The following is a 27,114-nucleotide window of genomic DNA, read 5'->3' as shown; positions in this document are numbered from 1 at the left end:
GGCTTTGAGGACCAGGGTCAAGTGTCATAAAGCGAGTGAAAGCTGGAGAGCAAGAACTCTCTCCCACTTTTTACAACACGTTTTTACTACAATTGGCCAATTGCTCGATCCTCAAGCTATATTCAACTAATCTAGATTGCATATTTTCAATAAAGTACTAGAAGCTATTGGCTAGCCGCTATAGGTCCTTGATAATGCTGAACAACACAAGGACAGCTTCATAATGTTGGCCGAACAAAAGAGAAATCTCGAACCCCACAAACACCAACTATAACAAATTCGGTAAAAGCTGCGTACTTAAATTGGCTTTAAAACCAGCAGCACTGAAAATGGCTCAAAAACTTCCAGTGGCTATGGAAGTAGTATTAACTTGACCCAAAAAGCATGACTATTTTAAAATTAAGGGGTTCCCCTTTCCCCCTTTCTAAGACGAGCAGCAACAAAGGACGCATGGGGAAGGAAACAAAAGCAAAACAATTAACCTATCAGGATGAACACTGCTAATTCACTAAAGAAAAATTATTCATTGCAGAAATGTTAAGAAAAGAAATGTATTACAAGCCTGCAGTTCGGATAATGATCAAAGTTGTATCGAACTTTTTTTGAAGTGCTAAGCTGTTAAAACAAGTCAACTCAACTTTCCTTGAGCTTATCCCCCAATAGGGCTATCACATTCTTCAGACAGATCTTCCAAACTTTTCACAATTTCATTCACTTTTCCCTTTACAAATATAATCTAAAGTAAAGGGAAAGGGGCTTGCTGGTTTTTCAAAAGATAAAATGGTTCCTAGGGTCATGTTACAAGCTGAAAGGCACTAATGAGATAACCTATTTTCATTTTTTTGCCATATACAAGATGTATGATTTAAATTTGAAAAATAAAATAAAAAATACAAGCCCTTACCATTGCCTTAAATGAGGGCAAAGAGAATTCATTTATCCACCTCAAAATGTTGTATGATAATTCATTTGTGAGTAGTACAATGAATGGTTCAAGATCTTCTATCTACCTTCCTCTCACTGGATCTTTTTTCTTCTGCTTCTCGCCGTCTTTGCTGCCTGCAACATAATCAACAATGGATCGTTTAGTGAAACACTCTCTGACTAAACACTCTTTATTACATTATCTAAATCAGAAGTGTCAACAGGACCAAAGAATTCAGGCAGTTCACCATCAAATCAAGCTCAAGTGACAACAAAATTATTATCAGTTATCCCCCCAAGAAAACAATTCATATCTACCCATCAAAAGCAACAAAACAAAATCAAACCACTTATTATCATATAACAATACTACCTTACTATTATAATGGCCGACCATAATAACCATTTGTAGAGAAGTTACATGTCTGTCTCAATACTGAACACAGCAGTAGATCAAAGTTGCAAGCTTCACAACCTACCTTTTAACTCAAATAATTGTGTACTAGCATTTACAAAAAATATAAATGATGAATTTATATTGCACATAGACCAAAATGATATATCATATGCAAACCTACCCAAACCCAACTATGGGACCCTCAGTCCACAAATAATGGGTAAATTATGGCACTTGAGAACCCTAACAAATCTTTACACACGACTGTCCACTTTTTAAAGCACAAACTACCCCTTTAACCAATAAATTAGACGGACTAGCCAATGCTGCAAAAATGTATGGTAAAACGTATGAATTATGGAGCATCATATATTATCCAAACTCAAGTATGTAACCCTAAGTATCCTCAAATGAGTAAATTACAGTTAAGTTAAGAAACTTAATACACCACTCACATTTAGGCTCCTTTATTTCAATGAAAAATGTTCTGTAGAAAAATGTTTTTAAGCTGAAAACATTTTCAGGGAAAATTGCTTGTTTCCTGGTATTTGGTTGTGTACCTAAAAATTAGGGGTGTCAAATGGGTGGGTTTGAGGTGGACATAATTGGGTTGGGTATATAAAACCCATTTACCCATTTAACTAATTAATTCTAACTCAAATCCAACCCAACCCAATTATTATGGATAAGCCCCAACTCACCCAATTATCAATTGGGTTTCAGTGTTTCATTTCTCCCATCTTCCCCTAAAATTTCTCAACATCCAAACAGGGACCAAACCAAGACCACATTACAAATTCTCGAAATAATAACAATATAATCAGCTCAGCTCAAAGTCAAATCCTATCTTTGAAAAATCAAACTTTTTTCATTCAGCTCAATCTTTTTTCTTTTTCATTTTCTCACGATTTCTCGGAAACCAAACGATGGGGAGAGCTTGAACCACCTGTTCCACTCTCTCTACCTTGCCACCACCGCAATCTAACCACCGACGAGACCAAACCTCTGTCTCGCCGATCAGTCGTCGCATGACTCAACCACCCAACAAGGACTGCAAAAGTTGTCCCCATTGAGGAGTTTCTTCAGGTCGTCAGAGATGGGTTGGAGATGGGTTGTGGCTACTATTAGTGATGGGTTTAGAAATGAGAAAGCACCTGAGAGTCGGTGAGAGCGAGCACGGATTGGTGAGCTGAGAGGGAATTGGAGCAGAGAGCCTTTGAGAAGAGAGGGAGCCTTTGAGAAGAGAGGGAGACTCGATCTGATTCGTCCAGCCATTGCCATTTCTGCGATTAAACCCTAATTTCTTTGATTCCTTTTGGTTTTGAATGGAGGAGGCGGATATGGTTCCTAAGAAGTGAGACTCGGTGGTCTCTGTGCTGTGTTTGTTGTGCCTCATTGCTCTCTGTGAGAGCTAGAGAGAGGAAGAGAGAGAGAAAGCAAGAGAGAAGTGTTTGGAGGCCGAGAAAATGAAGGAAAATGAAAACAAACGTCTAAGGTTTTTTTTTTTTTAATGGGAAGGACTAGGTTGAATTTGGGTATATTGTTTTTGGGTTAAATGGGACTCAATGGTTTTTTAGTTAAAACCCAATAATTATTGGGTCTAATTGGGTTGATGTCCATTTAACCCAACTAATAATTAGGTGGGTTTGGGTTCAATTAGAGTGAGTGGGTTTGGGCTTGCAAATGGGTTTGGGCTTATTTTGCCACCCCTTCTAAAAATGCTCAGAAAAAATTTTCAAGCATTTGGCTTGTACAAAAAGTCACAAATTTTCCTATACTTTTATATAGATTAAAAAAAAAAAAACTATAATTCACCATTTTAAATTATTAATACAAAACAACTAAATTCAAATAAGTACAATCATAATAAAACTATTTAAAAAGAAGAACAAATTAACAAAAATCATCAACTAAACTTACACATTCACATGCATAATTTAAAACGGCTAAAACCTTTAAAAGGACACTTGAAAGTTCTTTTTGTGCAACTTGCAAAAGTTCGGGGGCAAATCCCGAAATTATGAGGCATATCGTGGTCATTTTACAGGTTTTGGGAGGTATTTTCATCTTTTAGATGGTTTCGGGGGTATATTTTTGTAATTTTGATGGTTTTAGGGGACATTTCTTTTTTTTTTTTTGGGGACAAGTAATAGAAGTTTATTAATTAAAAAGAGTACGGCTATGTTCACGATGATGAACATATAGTGCTAAATGTAATTACAAGCAAAATCAAATAGAAATTAGTGTTAAAAATTTCAAAATGGAAAAATTCAGTTATATTTAAGGTTTTTAAGGAATTCACTTTGTAGGTTCTAGGAATATTTTTCATTTTAGAGGTTTTTAGAGTCATTTTTTTACATTTAAGAAGTTTCAAGGATATTTTGGTCATTTTAAATGCTTCATTAGCATTTTAAATGTTCAGGGTATTTGTTCTGTTTGGAGGTTTTTGTTATCTTGAGACAGATACATTTAAATTCAAAATAAAACTAGAAACGAGCCAAGCATAACCAAGTATTTGTCTAGGATTGTTCATTTGATTTTTTTTCAAAGACGAGCTAAACTTGAGCTCATCACCAAACTGGAATGCACGTTCAAACTTGGTTTTTCTTTTCTTTGATGATGTGGAACCTCACCAAGGCAGGGCCCTTTGGACTCACCCCTAGGGAGTAGACCACGGATCCATGACCCTACTCGTCAACACTATGTATCACCCACTCGTCAAAACTGTGCATCAAGTAATCTAGGGAAACTCCTAATGTGAATCAAACCCAAGGGAACTCCTAGAATGAATAATTTTCGTTTATGAATTTATAAAAATTAGATTCATCAACCTTGTATTGTTAAAACTATACATATAATTTTAGCTAGAAAATGGACTAGTTATATTATCAATTTTTTTGATAGGTAACTCTTTATATTATCAATAAATTACATTTAATAATTTGATATCTTATGAACTTGTCTACAAACTTACCCAATCAAATTTCAAGTCTAAGCAAGCATATGTTCATATACATATAACCATATAATATTATATATAGTTAAATCAAATCTCATACCCACAAGCTTGTTCACAAACACTTTATTATGTTTAAGCTTGACTTGTTTAATACTCGAGCCTAAACTTAGACTTGAGCTTGACTCATTTACTAAATAAACAAACACAAACAAGTATTTTCCTGGGTCAAGCTCGAGCTGTTTAATAGCTTGGTTCATTTACTGCTCTAATTTCGTAGATGGTGTTTTTTATGATCAACATTAACTGATTTTGGACTGAAAGTTTTTCAACCATCCCAAACACCTGAAAATAAGGAATGCATTTTCCAGAAAATGTTTTATGCCAAAACAAATGGGGCCTTTATTGGTAAGTTACACACATCTCACGGGTAAACCTCACCCTTCACCTAGCACTTGCAAGGGGATGAGATACCAATTGAGCTAGAGCTCATTGGCAGTTTTCATAATCTTTTAACAACTTGCAAGTTTTTATTTTTATTTTTTATTAGTACAACTTGCAAGGCAACCCTTGAAAACAAGAGACATGAGAGAATTCTTAAAGAATCATTAGGGGAAACTTAGTCACAAATTGCTTTAACATATGAAAAAAAGTTACTGAAAGAGTGCAAGGAAGGGATAGTCAATAGAAAAAAATTGTAAAAGTGATGAAAGAGTAGAATTAGAAAATGGAAACTATATTATAAGTGAAGTAGAAGAACCAACCCATCACGTGTGCTGCTTCAATAACACACAAGTTAGAATCATGCATGCATAAATACTGGGAGAAAGAGTTGATCATTAATATATTGTTTTTTAACAAGATTTTATTAAATATTACAAGAAATATTGTACAGGATGATTATGAGGCATCCTGTGTTTAGAACACTTACGCAAAAGCCATGTATCCTGCACCAGCATTAGCAGACAAGAGTGCTGCATGAGCCCCAACTGCAGAAATAGAATCCTGCCCCCCAGAGGGCAAAGGATTTCTTCGATCCCCATCAACCTGAAATGAAAACAAATTAATAATAAAATATGGCAAGTTTATTGATATGATAGAGAAATTGCAAACACCACATGCATATATGAGTACCTTATCCCACTTAGATTTCTTGTTCTGTCTACCGTCCCTAGTAGTGGTATCAGCTGCAGGTGGCACAGGCAGTAGACCAGTGGCAGCTGCAGATGAAACACCTGCAAAATGACTCAATATTAGAACGCACCAGTACCCACATGAAAATGGGGTAAAAAAAGGAAATATTTCCTGAAAGCCATTCATCCCACTGAATTAACAATAAGATCATTTCTGGACCTGGAATAGGTATGATAACTTTTGGTGCAGACACAACTGTTACAGTTTGTGTTCCTCCAGAAACAAAATCAACCTTTGGATTCTTCTTCTTTTCTAGTTCCTCACGTCTCATATCAGCTTCTGCTTCATAGAACATACCAGAAAATAAGTGGCAAGAAATTATGTTGAAGAAATCTATGATTGCAGTAATATGTAGACATTATCACATAATTTCAAAAAGACAAACAACCAGCAAACAAAGAAACTAATGCAATAGGAACATGCATAATGCACAAATAAGCATGGAAAACAATAAAAGACCAACCTTAACCACCCCCCCCCCCCCCCCAAAACACACACCACCCACCCACCCACCCAAAAAAATAAAGGACCTCAACCATGCAGATCTTCAACTTGGCAAGCCAAGACTAATGCCAGTAAGACAAAAGTTAAGTTGTTCACTTTCATGATTGTTAAAAGGACACCCCCCCCCCCCCCCCCCCCCAAAAAAAAAAAATGGTTTTGGATTGTGCATCTTTTATTCATACTAGCGACAAACCTATCCAGCCCACAACTACTTTAAAATTAGCTCTCCACCACACCAAACACATCCTATAATGGTATATTCCCCCATGACTAAAAAAAACATTCTGGGTAATTAGACATGAGGTACAAAATTAATACTATAAAGCAAGTACAGAAACACACAAATAGAAACACCTATGCACACATAAGAATAAACAAATAAACAACTCAAACAGACCTACACAACACACGCACACAGACATGCAGACAAAGAGCTGCAAAGGAACTGTTTACTGACCAATTTCAAAATAGTAGTCGCTTTTGTCATATCCATGAGGGTCAAATACATCTTTACTAAAGCAAGACCCTATTTGATCAATATCTTGATACGTCACTGCATGCACCAGGAAGTCAGGGTTCCTGTAATCCTTCCTATGGCGTACCTCTGCATTGAAGCTTTTTCCACCTTTCTTGTAATCAAGAAACTTATTTATTTTCCTCTGCAATTACATGAGAGAAAAGAAAACGATAATAAGAGTAAATAAAATGTCCTATATCTGAAAGCAATAGCAGCATACTTGTAATTTTAGTACTTTACTAATCCAAAATTAGCATAGAACAGAATTTTTTATGAAGTATTAAGCAAAAATCAATAACTTAGATTCTCTCAGTAAGAAGGGAAGCTCACTTACGAAAGATGTGAATCTATCCTTTTCTAAAGAATATAATTACACAGACAAAAAATCGATAAAATCAACAAATGGCATCAAGGGGATGCTATCATGCTACCCAAGGCAGTCATCCAATCATACAAGGAAACTCTTTGATATAAATTTCGCTTGACACCATAAAAAAACAATCCTTCTTCATTCAGATAAGAAAATAATTTCAATAAAAAAAATAAAAATAAAACCTACCCAACTACACAGTTTGTATACAGAAAGGAAGCACAAAAACAGAAAAAAAATCTCCCAGTTTATATTAAAGGGATTTTATTGCTATTCATATTTCTTTTCATAATGATGTAATCTCATTATGAGTTTATTTTCTTTCCATGTTTGATATAATTTATGTAATCTATTTAATGGGCCCAAGTTCATGATTGTAAATAGTTGATCATGGATTAATGAAAATTGTGTTGGAAGCATTCATCCAATGCTTGGTAGATTCCAAGCAAGTTTAGGACCTTTAGGCTTTGTTTGGTTGGGGGGATGGAAAGTTAGGGGTATAGAAAATGGTGGGCAATGGAAAAAGAGGAGATAAAAAAAGGTTTAGTTTTCCCTCATGTGTTTGGGAGGATGTAAAAGTGGAGAGATGAAAAACTCTTTTTGTTTGGTTGAGAAGAAAAATGAGAGGATAGAAAATGTAGTTTGTATAAATTTACTCTCATGCCCCTATTACATAAATAAATAATTGTTTGTAAGCAAATAAAAATGAACATCACTTTGAAAAAGAAAAAAGGAACCAACACCTAATAGGGGAGGATAGGGGCAGATGGGTAAATTCTCATCTAAGCCCCTCTCACTCCCCATTTTCTCCCCAATTCATGGAGACCCCAAAATCACCCCAAATGGTGGGCCTAGGGAGAAAACACCCAGGTCCCACCAAAAGTCCCACCCCCCTTCCCAACCAAACACAAAAATCACCTCTATTTTTTCCTCTCATTTTCCATCACCCCAACCAAACACACATTTAGGTATAGATTCCTTTGTTCCTATCATTATCACATGCTTGGTACTAATTCCAAGCAACTCAAGGTGCTAACTCCTAAGTTTTTTTTTCTTTTTTTTCAATAAGTAGGAAAATTTGATTGAAAAGAGACCACTTCACACAAAACGGCATAAAGTAGCCTAACGAATTACAAATAAATACAAAAGATTGTATACAATGAGAAAGAGACCCAATAAACATTGGAACAGAATCTCTATTTGTGAGTCTCCAAACTTGAGACCAATCAAACAAGGTTCCAAAAAAGTGAATTAGAAGCCGGTCCCTTGTACTCTCCATATCCTCAAACATTCTCATGTTCCGTTCTTGCCAAAGAATCCACATCAAACAAAGTAGAACCAAATTCCAAACATCCATCAAATGTTTTCCCAACTAAACAAAGGATCTTTCACATTCCCTGGCAAGGCCCAAGAGATACCAAAAGATCTAAATACAAAACACCTCAATCAATAAGCCTCTGTACAATGAATCAAAAGGTTATCCACCCCCTCCCCACTAATCTGACACATACAAAACCAATCCACTATAGTATGTCCTCTCCTCCTAAGATTGTCACAAGTACTCATCTTCCCCCATACCATTGTCCAAACAAAAGAACACTCTAAGGGGCCTTCACACCCTAAATACCCTTCCAAGGGAAAGTGACAAGAGAGTACCCCCTCAAAGCAACATAAAAAGAACGAATATCAAACTTCCCATTTTACTCAACCTCCAATGCACCCGATCTCCACCCCTAAACCAAGGAAAATGAGAATCCAAAAGATGAAGAAAAGCAGCCACCAAATCAACTTAGTACTGTGATTCCAAGCAAACACTAAGTCCTAACTCCTAGATCCTACCCCTTCTTGTTATCTTTTTATATCCTGAAATACAAGTTCCCCCTTAGACTTCATTGTCCTGCATAACCCATTCTTTTTTTCCATACAAAAATCAGCCCACAGCATATCCCTACAATCTATCACCTAGATTTGCATACACAATTCAATTGGATATGTAAGGAGCTCAGGTTATATTAAGTGATACTGGCACAAACTAGCCCTAAATTTCAGCAAGGTTACACCAGTGTTGTAATCAACTAAAGTTGGTTTAACCACACATTTATATGTTGCTTTTACCTGATCCTTGTGATACCCTCAAAAACCTATATCTCATTCAACCAATATTATCCTTGAATGTTACAATTCCATTTGAAAGGCAAATTTGTTTTAAAATACAACATAGGTAATAGGTTACCATGAGCCACTCATGTGATAGCTTTCCATTCATATTCATAGCATTGATTTCAAAAGTGAAGTTTAGGGGCTACTTGTGCTCTACATTATATATATATATATATATATATGGATAGGTAATAAAGGTTTTGTCAAGAGCCTTGTAGCTCAAATGGTGGGCACCTCTTGGTATGTCCATGACATCCAGGGTTCAAACCCCACCTCTCCCATTGTAACTATTGAATTATCAAAAAACATATATATATATATATATATTTGATAAGTAAGGTATGTTTTATTGCAAATATTGTGCTCTACACTATATGTTTTAAAAGTGAAAACTGTTGAGAGTGATTATTCAAGGGGCAGCCATAGCCCTCTCCCCTACCCAAAGAAGAACATATATGAAAAAGCACGCTGGTAGAAAGAGGGAAGAAACAAAACTCATCTTTATAAAATCATAGATTACCAGATGCATATAATGGCCAATGCCTCGAACTTATCATTTTAGAGAGAAATTGCATTACTTCAAACTAATTCAAAGAAGATATTAAAGGGAACAGTTCGGGATTGATAGTCCTGTACTTTTCAAAACTGTACCTGTAAGCTTGGCTTAGTCAGACGTGCGTGTGTGTGTGTGTGTGTGATATCACATTCAAACATTATTGATCTTTTCACCCAAAAAAAGAAAAAAGAAAAAACGCGTTTAAAAGGACCTTACTTGCAGCTCTTCCGAGCACTTTGCCTTGGGTGGTGGTGGGAGAAACTTATCCAACGGATCAACTTCTTTTCCCTCTTCCATAACAGCTTCCTCAACCTGTGCACCCTCCGATTCACGCACAACATAATTCATTGCATCAGATTGTGATTGATCAAATGATGGAGAAGTTACTTGATGGCTAGGTGCCTGAACAGTACCCGGAGGTGTATTATCTTGGAAATGACCTATAACAAGCAATTTTTAGATAATTAAAGATAGAAAAGAAGGGATAAAGGACATACAATTATACAAAGTACTAAAGAACAAAAACATCTGATTTCATATCATTTTAATTTAAATTTTTTTTTTTTCCATTCTCTTCTTTTTCAGTAAGATGTATACCTGACCTCTCCACCCTACCCCACTACCACTTCACAACCTGAACCAAGGCCCTAGATCTCAAATATACTTCTTTTTTTCCTTTTTTCATTTACACACAACAATTGAGCCTTGAACCCATGACCTCACCCTCCAACCCATTGTTATGAGAGAAGGGTAATGTGTGCATAAATAATGTTCAAATAAGGATCTAAATTAGAACAACTGTTGTGATTTTTTTTATCAGCACTTTGCGTTTTATACTTTCATTTTTTAATCTATATATTTTTTTTTATAAGTAGCAAAAATTTTATTAAAACCAAAACAAAGCCAAGTACACCAGGGGTGTACAATTGGATCAGTACAATCAAACTCTCAAATTACAATGCTCAAACATATCAAAAAGAGCAAAAGAGGATAAGGATTGTAAAGCTATACTCCAATCAACTATGACATTGACTGGGTGATGACAAAACTCATACAGAATGCTCATTTTCACTCCAATAAAATTCTATAGTTCTGCATTTCGAACAATTTAACTTTGGCAATCAAAGGAAAACTAGCAGAGGATTTAGCTGAACAGGTAACTTCGGCACACATTTGGCAATTCCAAGCGTGCCCATTTCAATAAATGAATAAAAATCCTTGTTTTAAAGATAATTTCCAACATATTACGTTTGGTCCCTTCAAAAATAAAAAATATAACAAGTTTATTTTGATGATATAAACTCAGAGGGCAAATTTGACAAGCAAGAGTTCATAACCCATTCACCACTCTACTTGTAAGGATGAGGGCATTATGAATATATAGAATGTCAAATGAAAAGGTGAATGTCACATTAAAAGAGTGATAAAGATGAGCCAAAACTGACAAAAGGAAATAATATAAAGCTCATAAGCACATCATACATACCATTAGCAGTTTGAAGCTCTTCTCCAAACATGACCCGACCACTTCCATATATTTCTCCCTCCTGCCATAAAACGCACAAAAGCAAAATATAACGTAAGGCCACGCAGTTTATAGTAGATTCACCATTCACCCTACCATTCCCCACCCCCACCCTAAGGCACACACCCCACGGTGATCAACTCAGACCTATCCTCTCAAATCATTATCAACTCATCTTCACAAGTGATTCAAGTAATTTCCATGAACTTTATAAAAAAACTATACTCTCAACTAAATGCAAAATTCAACTTTTTGATAGCTCGCTAGTTGGGAGATGGGGATTTGGACATTGGACATCTCCATTGGAAACACCAGCAGGTGCCAATCGAGTCACAAGCCTATTGGCAATGCAAAATTCAACTTCACATAAAGACACCAATTACAACCCTTCTTTACTAATGCGAAATATTGAAATTTTCATTCTTTGGAGTTAATCATACACACAGACACACACACACAATTTAGCCTAAAACAACATGAAACGAAAAATGCAAGAATTCAACTCTCTTCATTCCTTCAACTTTCTCAGCAACCAAACAAAGTTTATAAAATTAAAACTCAAAAAGGAAAAAGGAATACCTCAGGCTCAGGAGACATGGCAACTTCATCGTGACCATAGTCCACAATCGTGAGCGTCCCTCTCCTACTCCTGCTCGAACTATCCGACGCCGCCGGCGCCACCGACTCTCGTTGTGGCGAAACTTGAGGCTGTTGCGGCGTTGAGTTCCCAAACCTCCCCTTATCCGGCACCGCATCGTCGTTAACAATCGGCGGCGTTCCATCGTTAGCAGATTCACCACCGCCAAACACTCTCTCTCCAATGTCCATCGAATCGTCTCCGTCCGCCATTCTCGAATCTCTGTAATCGTCGTATTGCTCTTCCCCCTCTGCCTCTCTCCGCTCCGCTTTTTCATTTTCCTTTTCTTCTTCTTCTTCTTCTTCTTGTTGTTCTTCTTCTTCGTCGAGGTCTTCCATGTCCTCGTCTTCTTCGTCGTTGTACATTGACAACAGAGCAATGCCTTCGGGTTGTTTCTTCTTCGAAGCCATGGGAGCTAGGGTTTTTGAATAAAGTCGAATTTGAGAATTGGTGAATTAGGGTTTAGAAAGTGAAATTTGAATGAATATATATTACTGGTTTTGATTAAGAGGAAGCTTAGAATTGAAGGTTTGGAAATTGAAGCAAAGGTTTTAAGTAGGAATTGGAGTGTGAGAATTTGAGGGTTTTTAGAATTTTAGAGGAAGCAAGGGAACTAGATGGGAATGGAAAGCAAGAAATTCAAGTGAATGGTGGGCGGGTCGAGCTTTTGGTTTACCGTGTGGAAGTGTGGGTTCGGTTTTGGACTTTGCTTTTGGATCAAGTTCAACTTGGGCTTGACTTTAATATGATGGGCTAAAAGCCTAAAAAACTTCCAAATAGTGATCTAATGGATGGCTTCACAATTGGATGTTCACACATGCATGGACCCATTTATGACCTCTTTCTCATAATAGGTCAATTACGAAAAAAATATCACATAAATTTCGGGTCAAAATCATCTTATGAAGTTAAAATTTCGTTTAAAGATTTTTTTTCTTATGTTTTTTTGAAGGAGGGAAATGGAAATTTAGACAGAATGTCAAAATGATTAATCTAGGAGTTTCTTAAATTTTAGGGGGCTTCAAATTTTCAATTAAAAACATAATTATGTGATTCATTTTATTTGAACCAAGGTTTAGGGGTGCTTTTGCATTTTAAGCTAAATTTATTGATTGGGTTACCTAGTATCCAGATCGGATTAGGATCAGGCGTATTGCACCCAATGCAATTACTCCCTCTCCACTCATAAAAACATTTTTAACACTTTCACTTTTTCTCACTTTTTGTAATTGGCCTGAGGTTTTGAGAATAATTTGATTTTGGGGAGAGGCACACATGCGAGACAGAGAAATATGGGGAAAAAAAAAAAGATTTTGTTTTAATTGATTTTGAAGAAGGGTGTTTAATTTTTTTAAGTTTGTTGCAAGAAGCATGTGCTTGTCATATGGAGTAAAATTCAATCAAACATAGTAGCAAAGGTAACACTTGAGTGTAAAGTGTGATAATTTAGGGTGCAAACTACAAAGTGTGCATTCGGATAGTTTAGGGTGTAAAGTGTAATTTAGTGCATAGTTTAAGGTGATAGAGTATAATTTCCCTAAAATATAATTTGAAATTGTTTTTGTAGAGAGAAAGAATAATGGGTTTTCCTTCTTTCTCATTAAGGGTTTATTGGAGTTCATAGTTTGAAATTCTGAAAAAGCTAGTTGATATGTATGGTTTTGTTTCTATTTCTGTTTTGAAAAAGCTAGTTGATAGTTGAAGGGCAAATGTAAAAAACAGAAATTCAATAAAATATAACATAAACCCAAAATATCCTTCACACAAATTGAATTAAAAGTTTGTTCCTTTAAGAATTGTCAAGTTTGAGCTTAAAATTTTTTAAAGGAACCCCATTTTGTGACACTACTTGATTTTCCTCTAAATTCACACAAAAACTATATCCAACCCTTACAATACCAACCAAATTATAACACTTTTAAAAACAAACCAAATATACATTAAAAAAAAAAAAAAAAAAAAAAAAACACCGCCAAAAATTAAAAGCATGTGAGAAATATCCAAACATAAAAAAACTCACATCCAAACACATTTTTTTTGACTTAGAATCAACAAACATAAAGTACAATCCATAGCCAAAAATCCCAGAAGACTCTAGAAAAACCTCTTATACAAATTAATATTAGTGGAAATGACAACCAATAAACAAAATGACTCAAAATTTGCACATGGAGATGTAATTTCAAGAATCAAACAAGAATAGCTTTGAAAAATATCGATTAAAAGAAAATGTCAGACAAAGTGAACCACCTGATCATCTATTCTTTTCAACAAGCACAATAATTTGTTGAACCCATTCATTGCATCCAGAGAACATAAATTTTCTACCCTAAGTATTTGTCAAACCAATTCAGAATAAGTAGCATGAAATGCTTTGTTGCGTAACTGATACATTTTTTTAAATTAAGGGTTTTATTTTCCTTATAGTTCATGCAATTTTATCAATATGATTTCACAGTTTAAAATACTCACACTTGTTACAAATTATACAAAAAACACAAATCGGTTACTATTTACTACACAACACAAAGATGTTGGGGATTTCACCAAATCAAGGAGTAATAATGAAATAATAAAATGAACACATTAAGTAAATAGAAATTAGTGATTGACTTAGGCACAATTGAATGTTATCTTTAGACAATATTTGTCTCCATACGCAAGTTGCTAAAGGGTTTCTACAAACTTGTCCCCATGATATAACCAAGTTTATTGGGTTCTACAAATAACAATTTTGGAGAATACCCATAGGATATTTTATGTTTCTTTAAACTTACTATTTTGGAGAGATAGTCTTTTTTTTCAAGTGATATAACCCTTCAAAAGGTACGTATGGAGAGTTAAGATGTTTCATAAAACCGTTCACAAGGCTTGAAACCTTTGCAAACGTTTAGAACAGTTATCAGAAAATTTTGCAGAAATTCAGTTTTCACGAGTCTGGATCGATTGAGAGGAATTGAGTATCGATCGAATAGGAATCGAGTACCAATCGAAACAGGCAAAGACTCCAAGATAATTTCCCTCACCACTTCGATCAATCGAACAAAAGTTTCAATCGATCAAACATACTGAATTTCAAATTTCACTTAGAAAATTCCAAAACTTGAATTTTTACTTTATTTATTTTACAAATGAATACTCTCCAAACTTATATCATTATTACAACATATCCTTGTATATACCTATATATACAACAATAGATCCACATGAGTAAAAAACCTACCCTAACAAGATCAATCAAAAATCAATATCCAATTCCAAACTAACAAAACCACACTTTAAACTTCGAATGCCTCAATTTATCAAGATCAATCAATAATGAAGAATACATTGAAGCAGAGCAACCAAGAAAATGAGAATACAAGGAAAATAAAATCACACCTAATATTTGTAGGTAGTATATCTGCTACTTTCAACCATAAACCCTATATTTTATCATTGCAGCTTTGAATTAAAAATCTAGAAAACTTATTCTAAACTATCAAATGAAACAAAAACAAAAAAGATTGAGAACTAGAGCTCAAAGAACGAAATTGAAAAGCAAATCCACAAAAAATTAACAAATTAACACGAATTCCATCTCTCTCTCTCTCTCTCTCTCTCTCTCTCTCTCTCTCTCTCTCTCTCTCTCTCTCCACACAAACATCCAAATGAATTGGAATCAAAAGCCAAAGGAGTTGCTGGTAAATCAAAAAAAATAATAATAATAATAATTATCATCTGTAATTTGATTGAAAGAGAAGCATTGAATCTGTAAACGCTTACGGTCTTAGAATCAAAGACTAAAAATTAGGGTTTTTTATTCTTGTATGGATGAGAATACCATTCAATAAAATTATTGTTAAGATATTTAGTGTTTGTTGAAAGAAAAAGAAAGAGAGAGAGGGGAGGAGACATGAACGTTAAAAATTTAAAAAAAAAAATATATATATATATATATATTTATTTATTTATTGTATTGGGCCTGATCCTTCTTCCCAAAAAAGAAAACATTATTAACAAGAAAATAAGGTTATTACATGCAGAATAAAAAAAAAATTACTTTCTTATAGTGATGGTACTTAGCAATAGCCCAAACTTTAATTTTTGCATTTTATCCAATAGTAATTAATGTTAAGCAATTTTAAATGACTTCCATATCAATCACTTATTGCTTATTCATACTAGCAAGAAAACTAATAAATAAGCATTAATTTGATTACTTTGGAGTCTTAGAGGTTTTACATTTTGGTTATTGCCTACTTATTGCTTTGGACAAAACTTATATACACCTTAAGGCTTCGTTTGGGAGTTCATAACGGAATGGAAAGGAATGAAATGGAATGGAATGTATTTAAGTAAGGGAAGGGAAATGAATGGAATGGAATGAAGTTAAGTAACCTTGATTGAATGTTTTAAAATAAAGGAATGAATACACTTAAGTTCCTTAGGTTCCTTGCCATTCTTCATAAATTAATAATTCCTCTTTGCAAATTCTAAACACGAAGATTGATGTTTAGACTAAATCTTAGTGTCCAATTATAATTGTTTTAGTTTTGTGATTTGACTTCATTCTTCAAAGCTTATAGGTGCATTTTGCCTCAAGGGAGATGGCGTTTCTTTTATCAAGGGTGATTCTTTTGTATCAAAAGTAATTACGATAATTACACTACATTGATATAGAAACAAGCACTAAGTAACAACTAAATCGATGGAGATAATTGTAGTTGGCCTTTTTTGCAATGTTAGGCTAGGCTGCCTCCTGTGGCATTTGGCCTAAATGTTCTGAATAAGGGAGTCAGGATCGGTCCAATTGTAACTTACTTTGGTCTGGCTTATGCACAAACTATGTCCCGTTTGCCAGAGTTTAATCACAGACCCATGGCAGGCAAAACCACTATGAGTAAGTTATGGCAGACGGATATAATAAAGATGATATAAGAAACACAATCACTACTTTTAGCCACGATAAGTAAAAGTGAGCAACAAAATGCTCTTTGTACACAGAATAAGCTAAGTGAAGAATAAAAAAGAGTTAGCAAAATCAAAGCGTTAGTCTGCCACGCTAAGTAATACACGAGGTTGAAACCAAGAAGGGAAAAACCGTTCCCTTAACGCAAGTAATCTCAGAGAAGAAATTAATTGTTTTGAGAGAACAAGCCTAAATGGTTCATGCCCAAATATAGATCTTTTGCCTTTTATAGAGAGTAAGGCTATTGAGGGAGACAAAAAAATCAACCTATTGGTGCATGCCTACCGTTCTAAACTATCTGTTTTTCTTTTCCTCTCCTTCCTACTTCCTGGTTTTCTTTTGCTTTTGTTTTACTTCCTTTCTTCTCAATGCTTACTTCTAGGTTATGTCTTTCTCTAGAAATTCCTATTACTGTGATTTTCGAATCCCCTTTCTCAGTGCAAAGCAAGGGGTTCTTTATAGAGCTTGCCGTGACTGGTATTTACTGTTTTAGCCCTTAACTGCCTTTGTCTGGTGTAGGTGTCCTTGCCAACCACTTACTGGTCGTCAGTGGTTCAACCACCACCACTTACCTATGCTGGCTGTGTCGCTCCCCTCTGCCAGACAAAGAAGGCTATTTTGTTTGTTTGTTTACTTGTTGTGGATTTTTCTATGTGTGCTCTCTCTCTCTATCCCTCATGGCATGCACTTGGTGGTTCCAACTCATCCTTACTTCTTTTGGGTGGCATGTCATCCCAGCAGGACATTTCTCCAAAAGAGCCTAAGTAAGAACCCCAGAATAGGTTTTTTCCCTCTCCCCACCGTCAGACCATGCCCTCTGACCCATGACCCACCACATCCTATATTGGCTGGGTACAAGTTGGTGGTGCTTGGGTCTCGCGCATGCTTCACCTTCTTCACCCGCTGCTCATGCACTTGCCGTGTTCTGGAGATTATTCTGTACATTCTGTCGTGCACTTTTGGCTTCTTATGGCATGAGTTGCTTTCCGTTCTGCCATTCTTAATGACTTGCTTCTTTTGGGGATTGGGCCTTGTTGGATCATGGGCCTTTCTTCCCCCAACCTATTCTATGTTTACTCCGTGGCCTTGTTCCCATGCTCCTACCGTACCATTCTGCTATTTCTACTGTAATGTTGTTTAACTCAATCCTGCTGGACCTCTTTGGACCTACTATTTATTTCTCTACCAGTGACTCAGTGTGTTCACTAGGCCTTTTCTTACACTGTTTGCGGGCTCCTGTGTCCCATTTCCCTCTTGGGCATCCTTGGCCCATTTGCTTTTCTTGGGCTTCTTCAGCCATTTTCCAATCCTGCTTTCCCATGGGCCTTTATTAACTCTCTTTGGGCTTCCCTGACCCAATTACTTTATACTTCATCCTTGGGCCTACTGTGGCCCATTCTCACTTTTCTACATACTACCCATGGGTTTGCTTCCTCTCTCTTTCCAGACCCATTCAGGCCTGTTTGCTTCTTTAGGATCCATTTTATGAGCCTGTGAGCCATTCATTCCTGCCACTTGGGTTCAATGGCTTTTTCTTGCTTGCTAACTTTAGTCTGCCCATGTTGCTGGGCCTTGTCTCTTACTGTGCTTGCCAAAAATGAGCCTCAACAATAATTATTAGTAATACTACATGCATAACATGTTTCACAACAATTAAGTTGGTAAGTTTTTATTAATTCTTATATGGGCCAATCATTGACACTGCTTTTTATTTTATCTACCAATAACAATTTGCCACCCTAGTAGTTGAGAAATCTTTTGTGCCTCTAGAATTAGTGGATGATTATTTAATTAATTCATGATGTAAGAGAACATAACTACATATTCTACAAGACAATTGTGAGGGATAAGCCAAGGCCCATTCTTGAGCGGACCCATTCCATGGGCCAATCCAAAAAAACTCAATTAAAACAATCGAGGAAGTATCTACCAAGGACCTAGTCCAAGAGCTCTCTTCAATTGAGGAACAATGTCTTGTGGAGCTTTACCTAAAGGAATTCCTCAGCTTAACCCTCAAATAGACATGAGAGGAAGGGATCAAAGATCACACGAATAAAAGAGCTTGGCCATGCAAAAAGAGAGCAACACATGTGAAGGGGATAACTATTACCTCCATATTAATTATCCTTACTTACCAACACCCTCTCAACATTCAATGTTAAGTGACTCGTTTGAACAATAGTGCAACTTATGAAGGACTCAAGCCCACTACCACATCTCCCATTTTTAGGGAGATGGACTCAAATGAGTATAAATACCCATTACATGGCCACAAGAAAGGGATGGTAACAATAGAGAGAGAAGAAAGATAGGAAGAAGAAAAGAAAATCAAATACAAGGGAAACAAAGGAAAAGGGGGATGAGAGTGAATTAGGAAAACACTGAGGGATGGGTGATTCATCGTTGTAATCTTTAGGTTGATCTTTTGAATTTTTCATTATGGATCTTCTAACATATATTAAATAAATTGTACCTTTGAGTTCTCTCAATTTTATCCGCTACAACAACCTATCAATGCCACCCTTAAAGCAAATAATAAAGATTACAGCAACATGATGATTAAAAATGCAATTAAGAAACTAAAAAGTTATTGCTTGAATTAATTAATGCCTTAACAAGACTCCACAAAACCCTAAATTAGTCAATTACAAGTGGGAAAAAAAGGAGAAATTAGTCTAAATGTGTGTCTTTACTTAGGATGTCAGCCTCTATACATGGTTGAGATCACATCTCAACAACATTTATTGACGATTTTTTTGAGAGAATTTCAACTTATGGTTTCCGCTCCCGATAATAACTCATTATCATCAGATCCAGACATCAATAAGTTTTTGATGTAGGAGGAGATTGAATTTCAGATTTCTTATTCAACCATCAGAGAAGTTGAGCTACCTGGAACTCATTTATTGATGATTATTCCTTGTAACACATTGAGCTATATCCTTAATAACCTTCTGGGATACTTGTCCACATAGTTATCATAAGACATTCAGCTTCTCTTTCTGAATTCTAATAACTGCACTTTCAACATCCTGTATTTAAATAAGGCGATGTCACCTCCTTATCATCTTTTAATTATCCCGTTTTCTTTTTGGTTTGTCAATAAAATTTTCTGTTCATCAAAAAAAATCCCGCGTACATAGTTGTCATTATGATTTCGTAATGTCAACAACTTGATCATGACAATATTGATGAAAAAAGGTTCACGTAATTAAGTGATTATGTTATTTGTTGGATGTAATTTTCATGAAGTCTTTGTCCGATATTAACTAGATTGCAAAACCAATTTCTTTCGCAGGAAAGTTAAAAAACAATTTTAATGTACTAGATGAATCCATGTAAACGTAGCTAAAAGTATGACCTCTAATTAAATTCCAAGAGAGAGTCCCAAATCTCTGGTCCAAAAAAGATTGGTAAAGCAGAAAGTCCTAACTAACATAGACTAGAAGCTATGCATTTAGTTTAACATACACCCACCTTTTTTTTTTTTTTTTTTTTTTTTTTTTTTTTTTTTTTTTTTTCTAATTTTTAATGCTTAGAAAGAAGTATACAAAAGCATTAGATGATTTTGATACGTCAAAGATGGTTAAAATTCAATTCAATAGCTAAAGATTTTGTCTTCTTTTCCTTGTTACTTATATAAGATGCGAATGAAATACCAATCTTAAATACAGTGATCAGAATACAGCCACGTCGAGAATTCTATATTATGTGAGTTCTATTCTAAGAGCTTGAGTCTCCACAATACATTATACATGTCACGGCATTTTTTTCTATTATTCTCTTGACTCTTCCATGATTCCATCGAAAGCTGTCTTCTTTACAATACATTCATTCAACATTCCTTTGTTTTTTTTCTCCATGTTGCATGTCCAACTGAGACTTGAAATGTCAGCTTCAAAGGATGATGAGGGACTTAATAATTTAAACGTTGAGTGAAACTTAGCCTTCGAGACCAACTACTCGGAAATTATAAGAATGTTCCAAATAAAGTGTCAATTAATTGACGAGTTACAGTATATGAGAATTTCTCATTCCTCACACGACTTTTACTTTATACCATATAGTCTACGAAAAAAATAATACAATAAGTTGATAAATACATAGATTGCATTTAGTAGCTCAATCGGAAAATACTTGGCTTCTACCTTTGTGTTCACTTAACCAATAATAATATCTTAGAAATGCAAATAAAGTAATCCTCTTTTCAAACCCAAGCTAATAAGAATCAGTTTAGATATAATAATATACTTATTGCTCATTTACAGTTTAAAATTAATTTTGTCCAAAAACCAATAAAAATAAATTTAGTATAAGCTTATAGACATAACAAAATTTCACAATAATTTTGTTTTGAGTTTTGGTAAACCAACGTCACAAATTATTATGAAAATATTGTGAGGATTTTTTTGTGGTTTAGACAAATTCATAAGTTTATATCCAACCACGCTTTAGATAGCATTTTTTTTATTCCTTTTCCTCTTAAACCTTCTTCCACAAGAAAGCAACCATATCATTTATCTAGGTATCAGCTTGCATATATTATGATTATTAGACTTTACTTCTTGACTTAGAGAAAGACTTATCCTGAGTCTCCTCCTGACACCTCTTGACTGCGATTTCTAGAAAAGAAAAATGCCTTCTTGGCTGCAATTTGAGGCATCTCACAGTGCACAAAACACTCTAAACACTAAATTCTATCATCATTTGCCGATTCAAACAATTGGAAGTATATCCTTCAATAATAGTTGTAAAGTGGGAAAAACATCCCCACTAGATGAAAGTAGACTTTAGTATAACATGGACAAATTAGCAAACAAAATAGACGGCTAGACCAATAAAACGTGTCAAATTTTTTTTGGAAGATCACCATGCGCTATACCACAATTATATGACTTTGATTAAATCAACAAAAAATCTATTCCACAAAGTTAAATTCATCTCCCCTAAGGGGTCCCCTAATGACAAATGCCCTCACTATGCAGAATCTAATTACGTAACTATGAAAAAATAGAAATGCATGGGTGATGATGGGTATCAAATTATCAATCTCTTTTTCTTTATAGTCCATAAAAAAACAAAACAAACAAAAACAGAATAAAGCACAAAAAGAAAAAAGAAAAAAGAATTAAAAAATAAAAGAACACAAAAGGCAAAAGAAAGAAAAAGAAAAGAATAGCTATGAATCTGAAAAGAAAAATAGTAGTAGTAGTAGTATAGAAAAAGAAAAGATAAAGGAAAAATGATAACAACTCTCATATAAGAGACAAGCAATAAGTGGGATTCTCTGCCTTCTCTGCTCAAACAAATCAAACAAACCCATGAGGCCATGACTAGTTCAACATCCTCTACCCCACACTTTGTGGTGTCCAACCTTTTCTTTTTCTCTCTCTCTTTTTCAATTTTTATCTACACACAAACAAATCAAAAATCAAAAAAATTAAAGTAAAAAACATACACATGTCGGTCCAATAATTTTTTAAAAAAAACCCCAATTGCCAAGGTCGATTCTGGTCTTTACCAAAAGCACCATGATTTACATTTGCACGCAATTCTAAAATATCGGACCCGATACGAGACAAAACGAGTTAACTCAGCTCAGCACCGAAACAGTGTGTGTGGGATGTATATCTTTGAGCAGACCCAGTACCTGTTGCATGGTGGGCCTTTTCCCGGGTGACTCGTTCGTACAAAGATACCCGACTCGGAGAGTCTCCACCATTTCGGACACCGATTCCGATTCCGAGTCGTCATCTCCGATTCTCAATCTCGGGTCCAACGAGTTCACACCCAACCCTTCTCTCACCAACCTCCTCACCCAAACCACTGTCTCCGCAGTCCCCACTCTCCCAGTCAGCAACTCCATCAACAACACGCCGAAACAGTACACGTCCGTTTCGGTGCTGCTACTTTCTCCGATATCTCGGTCGCCGATATTTCGGAACCCGAAATCCGCGATACGCGGCTCGAAATCCTCGGACAACAGGACATTCGAAGCCACGAGGTGGCCGTGGGCCACGGGCTTGGACCCAGCGTGGTGGAGATAAGCTAGACCACGCGCTATTCCCACGGCGATACGGTGGCGCGTGAGCCATACCAATTTTTCCGGTGAGGATATGTGGGACCCAGTGGAGTTTTGGACCTCCCACGTGTCACCGCTCCAGTCTTCCACGTTGGGCTCCCCCGTTGGAAGCTCGTGTAGCCATTGGTGCAAGTCACCGTTTGCCATGAACTCGTACAACACCAGCTTCTCTTTCCCTGTAACCCACCAAAAACCAAAAAAAAACAATTAATTAGTTTGTTTTAAGGAAATATGTTGAAAGTCCAAAAAACACACACAACATACCCACCTAATCCAAAACGTGTTATGTTGTTAACAATGTTGTGGTTGGTTTATTTATTTTATTCATTTTTTTTAACAATGTTGTGGTTGGTTTATTTCTCTTGTGAAATTGGGCGTGTGGATAAGCACACTAAAAAGTTTACGGTTGCTTAATTAAATTACAAAGTTGATATTCAGTCGTATTGTGAAATTCAGTGGGTAGGTGAGTAGACTGAAAAGTTAGCGATTGCTTAATCAAATTCGTTAAGAAAAAAATGAGCTGAGTTTCAGTGCATGAAAAAGGTACCCTTTAAATTGTGCGACTCTCTAAAAACAATTATCGTGCAAGTAAAAAACTTAACCTTAATTCATGTCATTAGTTAACTCAACCATAATCAATGTAATTTTTTGCCAAGAGTTTTTGTAAATTATTTTTTTTAAAAAATTTAATGCAAGTTGACACTGAATATGACAAATCTGCACCAAAAAAAAAATGTGATCATAACCTGGCTGTGTGTGCTAGATTTACGTGACAAACTTGTCATACATTAACACAACAGTCTACGAAGTACGACACTGAAAACTGAAAAGCGACGAAACCCCGTGAAGCTGATTAATACACAGTAGGTAAAGACTATAGACTAAAATAAAGACTCTGAACAGTGAACACTGAACATAAATTTTTTTTTTTTTTTTAAATTGATAATAAAAAATTAAAAATTTTGAAATAGTATCTACCTGCAATGCAATAACCGGAGAGAGGCAAGAGATTTGGGTGTTTGAGGCGGGAAAGTTGGTCGAACAACGAAACGGCGTCGTGGTGGTGAACGTCTCTGGCGTTTTCGAGGACTTTGATTGCCACGTGGATGTCACCGGGGAGTATGGCTCTGTAAACAGGGCCACACCTACCTTCAGCTAGCTGTGAGTCTTTGCCGAAGTGTGACGTGGCAGCTATCAGGTCCTTGAAGGTTAGGTTCATCAATGGCTTCTCGAACATGACCACCGGTGCCGAGGTTGGTTCTTTAATATCTGCTACCCATGATGTCCCAGACTCGGTCTCGAATGAGAACGGCCCTGATTTCTCGAACCTGAAGGGTATTTGGATCGGTTTCGAGATTGCCCATTTGTTCTTTTGCCTCTGTCTTTTCCTTTTGCAGAAGAGAACTATGCAAATAGACACAAAAACAAAGACCAAAAAGGCAGAGGCACATGATAGGATGAGAACCAAAGGTTTGGGTTTGTGTTTGTGTTTGTTTATGGGAGGTGGTGGAAAACGGATGTTTGGTTTTGGGGTTTTGTTTGAATGGTTGAAAACGGAAGTCCCAGAATGGAAGAACGCGGTTTTACCAAATTTCTTGTACTTTTCTGGGAAGACTGTTCCGGTGAAGTTGTTGAAAGAAATGTTGAGAAATTTGAGGTTATCGAGTGGAGGGAAATCAGAAGGGAAACTACCATTCATGGAGTTTTCTGACAAGTCTAAATGGTTCAATGAGTGAAGAAAAGAAAGGGGTTTCACATTCCCGGAAATTTTGTTACTCGAAATGTCGAGGTAGTTTAGTTTTGTGAGGTTGGTGAAGCCAGAGGGCAAAGTTGTGAGGTTGCTATGTGATAGGTCAAGAATTTTGAGGTTTGGAAAATTAGAGAGCTGAACAACATTGGTGAACCTGTTGGAAGAAAGATTGAGCACCTGAATCGATGAAAACAAGCCATTTCCCAAGGCATCAATGCTACCTCCAAACTGGTTTTTCGACAAATTGACTCGCACCAAGCTTGGACTAGACCACAACGAACCTTGCACACGCCCTTTCAGCGAGTTCCCAGAGAGATCAAGAGTATGCAACTGTGACATGTTCCCGAGAAATTTCCATGAGATGGATCCGCTTAGATTTCTAGAAGAGAGGCTTATGTCTGTAATAGAATGATTTGAGCACTTCCCATCTGCAAACCAAGAGGGATTGAATCCAGAGACTGATTTGAAAGCCTTTAACACCAGCTCTCGGTCTGGGCTATTGCATGAAGATTCCACCAGTGCAATCAGTGAAAAAGCAATCAAGAATCTACAAAAGAGCTTCATGTTCTTTGCTTCACAGTTTTTCCAATTCTCTCACTTATGACTGCTTGGTTCCCATAGCACGAAAGAAAGAAAGAAAGCGTGAAATGACAAGAGAAGAGGAAGGTGCTTATTTTGGTTTTATGGGACAGGTTGCTATTATAGTTGTACTGTACTGAGTCCTATAGTGTAGTGGGGGCCGGGGGGGCTTACGGTGTTAATTTTAACAGAAAAAGTTTCACAAAGTAGTGTTGACTGGTGCACGTCAACAGTGATGACCGACTTCTAACTTTCTTAAATATCAGCGGTTAGTGATGCGGTGATTGCGAATGTTTCTTGATTTCTTTGCCTATTTATTACCCAATTCTCTACCCAGTAACATTGCTTAAGTATTGTAAAAATATATATTGTATTGTTTAAACAATAAAAACTATAGTTTAACAACTAAACAGTCCCTTACATTTTTCTTTTCTTGAAGCCCAAACATTTACAATTTGGTTCTTTTTTACATATGAGTCATGAAGCCCAAAGTAGAAATGAGGGAACATCCCAAAAAAAAAGTAGAAATGAGGGTGAGTTCATGCCTTCATATTCATTGTACTTAAATCATGGTCCCACTCCCACATTTTCAGACATTAAAGATTTGTGTCTGGGAAAATAGTATGTCTGCTATATGTCAAAGCTTCAACCATTGTGTTTAAGATGGTGGTTATTTATGGCAGAGAAAAATAGATTCTTCTAGACTGGCTCAGCTGTAGTTTATTTTTGCAGGGAACATGTCTGATTTTCCCCCAAATGAATTCCAAATAATTTGTGTCAAGATTTAGTAGTTGGCACAAAAGGCTTGCACTTGTTCTGCATAATTTGAAGTCTTCAACTAAAGTTCAAAAAATTAAGCAACTTTTTTTGTCAGAAAAACACTGGGATTTACTTAGCTGGAGGTGTAATTTAAGCATTTTTCTCTGTATTTATGTTCCTTGTTTGCATTCTCCCATGTAGTAGATTCCCTTTTCATATGTACCAGCACAAAAATCCTAAAGTTCGTGCGTCTTTTATTATTAATTATATTTTTGAAAGGGTGGTGTTGGTAACAGATATGAAGAATACATAACAATCTTAAACTGAAGAACTTCACTTCTAATCATTATCTGTTGCTGCCGGGTAATAAAAGTTTATTTTTTGTACCTTTTCTTTCTTTTTGCTAAAATAGTTCCATTGCACGAGAAAAAAAAGAATAAAAAAATCTGGCCTGTTTGGTAGCTCAACTCTAACATACATTTTCACATTTTAAATAACATTACACACATTTTTACCCATACATATATCAAAAACACCCAAACAACATTATTCAAACTCCTCAACCAAACAGGCCAATTTCTTGAGCGGAAGAATTCATTATGAGAGATAAAGAAATGTCATTTCCAATTGTTAGTAAAAAAATAAACGAAGAGGCGTGCAGAAACTAAAAGTTCCACCTTTAATAATAAGAGCATTTGCGTTACGCCATTACCTCATGCAATTCTTTTAATCTCTTTTAACATATAATCATATTTTTTCTATTTTACATAAACACTTTTAAAAAATAACCACGTCAAATTATCTATTTTACACTACATTTTATTAAAATATTATTTATATATCAATTTTTTATTACTTTCTCAAATATTCTCTCTTTATATGAAAAATAGATTTGCATGTGAAGAGTAACAGTATATATTTACATAGTTATTATAACAACAATTTAAATTTACACAAGTTTACATGGTATGAGTAATTTTTAGAGTTGAATATGTAAAAGTTACCCTTTATGTTATTATTCATTGACTAATATAATTGCTCTAAGTTTATGCTCATTTTCCCTAGTAACAAATATAAATTAGAGATACTGGCACAAAGTTGAAGAAATCAATGGAACTAAATGATGAAGAACTGATTGGTGGGACACTAGGAATAAGGAAAAAGAAAAGAAAGAACTTGACAAGTGTTAAGTATCACTATCTAAAATCTATCTAGAATCTTAAGCTTCATTGATTAAGGGAATTTAGAATCAT

The 27,114-nt window shown here is 35.6% G+C and overlaps 2 protein-coding genes across 2 annotated transcripts; both read right to left on the bottom strand.

The window, feature by feature from the left end:
• Positions 1-504: 504 nt before the first annotated feature.
• On the bottom strand, positions 505-12,386 carry LOC115992012 (SAP30-binding protein). The gene is made up of 8 exons (XM_031116047.1): positions 11,683-12,386; positions 11,065-11,125; positions 9,795-10,018; positions 6,433-6,634; positions 5,631-5,750; positions 5,412-5,512; positions 5,209-5,324; positions 505-1,059 (listed from the first exon to the last, which is right to left on the bottom strand). The coding sequence occupies exons 1-8, from the start codon at positions 12,148-12,150 to the stop codon at positions 993-995; spliced, it is 1,359 nt and encodes a 452-aa protein (XP_030971907.1). The 5' UTR covers positions 12,151-12,386; the 3' UTR covers positions 505-992.
• Positions 12,387-21,923: 9,537 nt separating this feature from the next.
• LOC115992224 (calmodulin-binding receptor kinase CaMRLK) lies at positions 21,924-25,217 on the bottom strand. Its single transcript, XM_031116318.1, has 2 exons — positions 23,752-25,217; positions 21,924-22,949 (listed from the first exon to the last, which is right to left on the bottom strand). The coding sequence occupies exons 1-2, from the start codon at positions 25,085-25,087 to the stop codon at positions 22,285-22,287; spliced, it is 2,001 nt and encodes a 666-aa protein (XP_030972178.1). The 5' UTR covers positions 25,088-25,217; the 3' UTR covers positions 21,924-22,284.
• Between the last annotated feature and the right edge of the window lie 1,897 nt (positions 25,218-27,114).

This window comes from Quercus lobata, chromosome 5, assembly GCF_001633185.2.
Source record: "Quercus lobata isolate SW786 chromosome 5, ValleyOak3.0 Primary Assembly, whole genome shotgun sequence".
Classification (NCBI taxonomy): domain Eukaryota; kingdom Viridiplantae; phylum Streptophyta; class Magnoliopsida; order Fagales; family Fagaceae; genus Quercus; species Quercus lobata.
The sequence above is the reverse complement of the archived record's forward strand: the minus strand, read 5'-3'. Positions and strand labels throughout refer to the sequence as shown.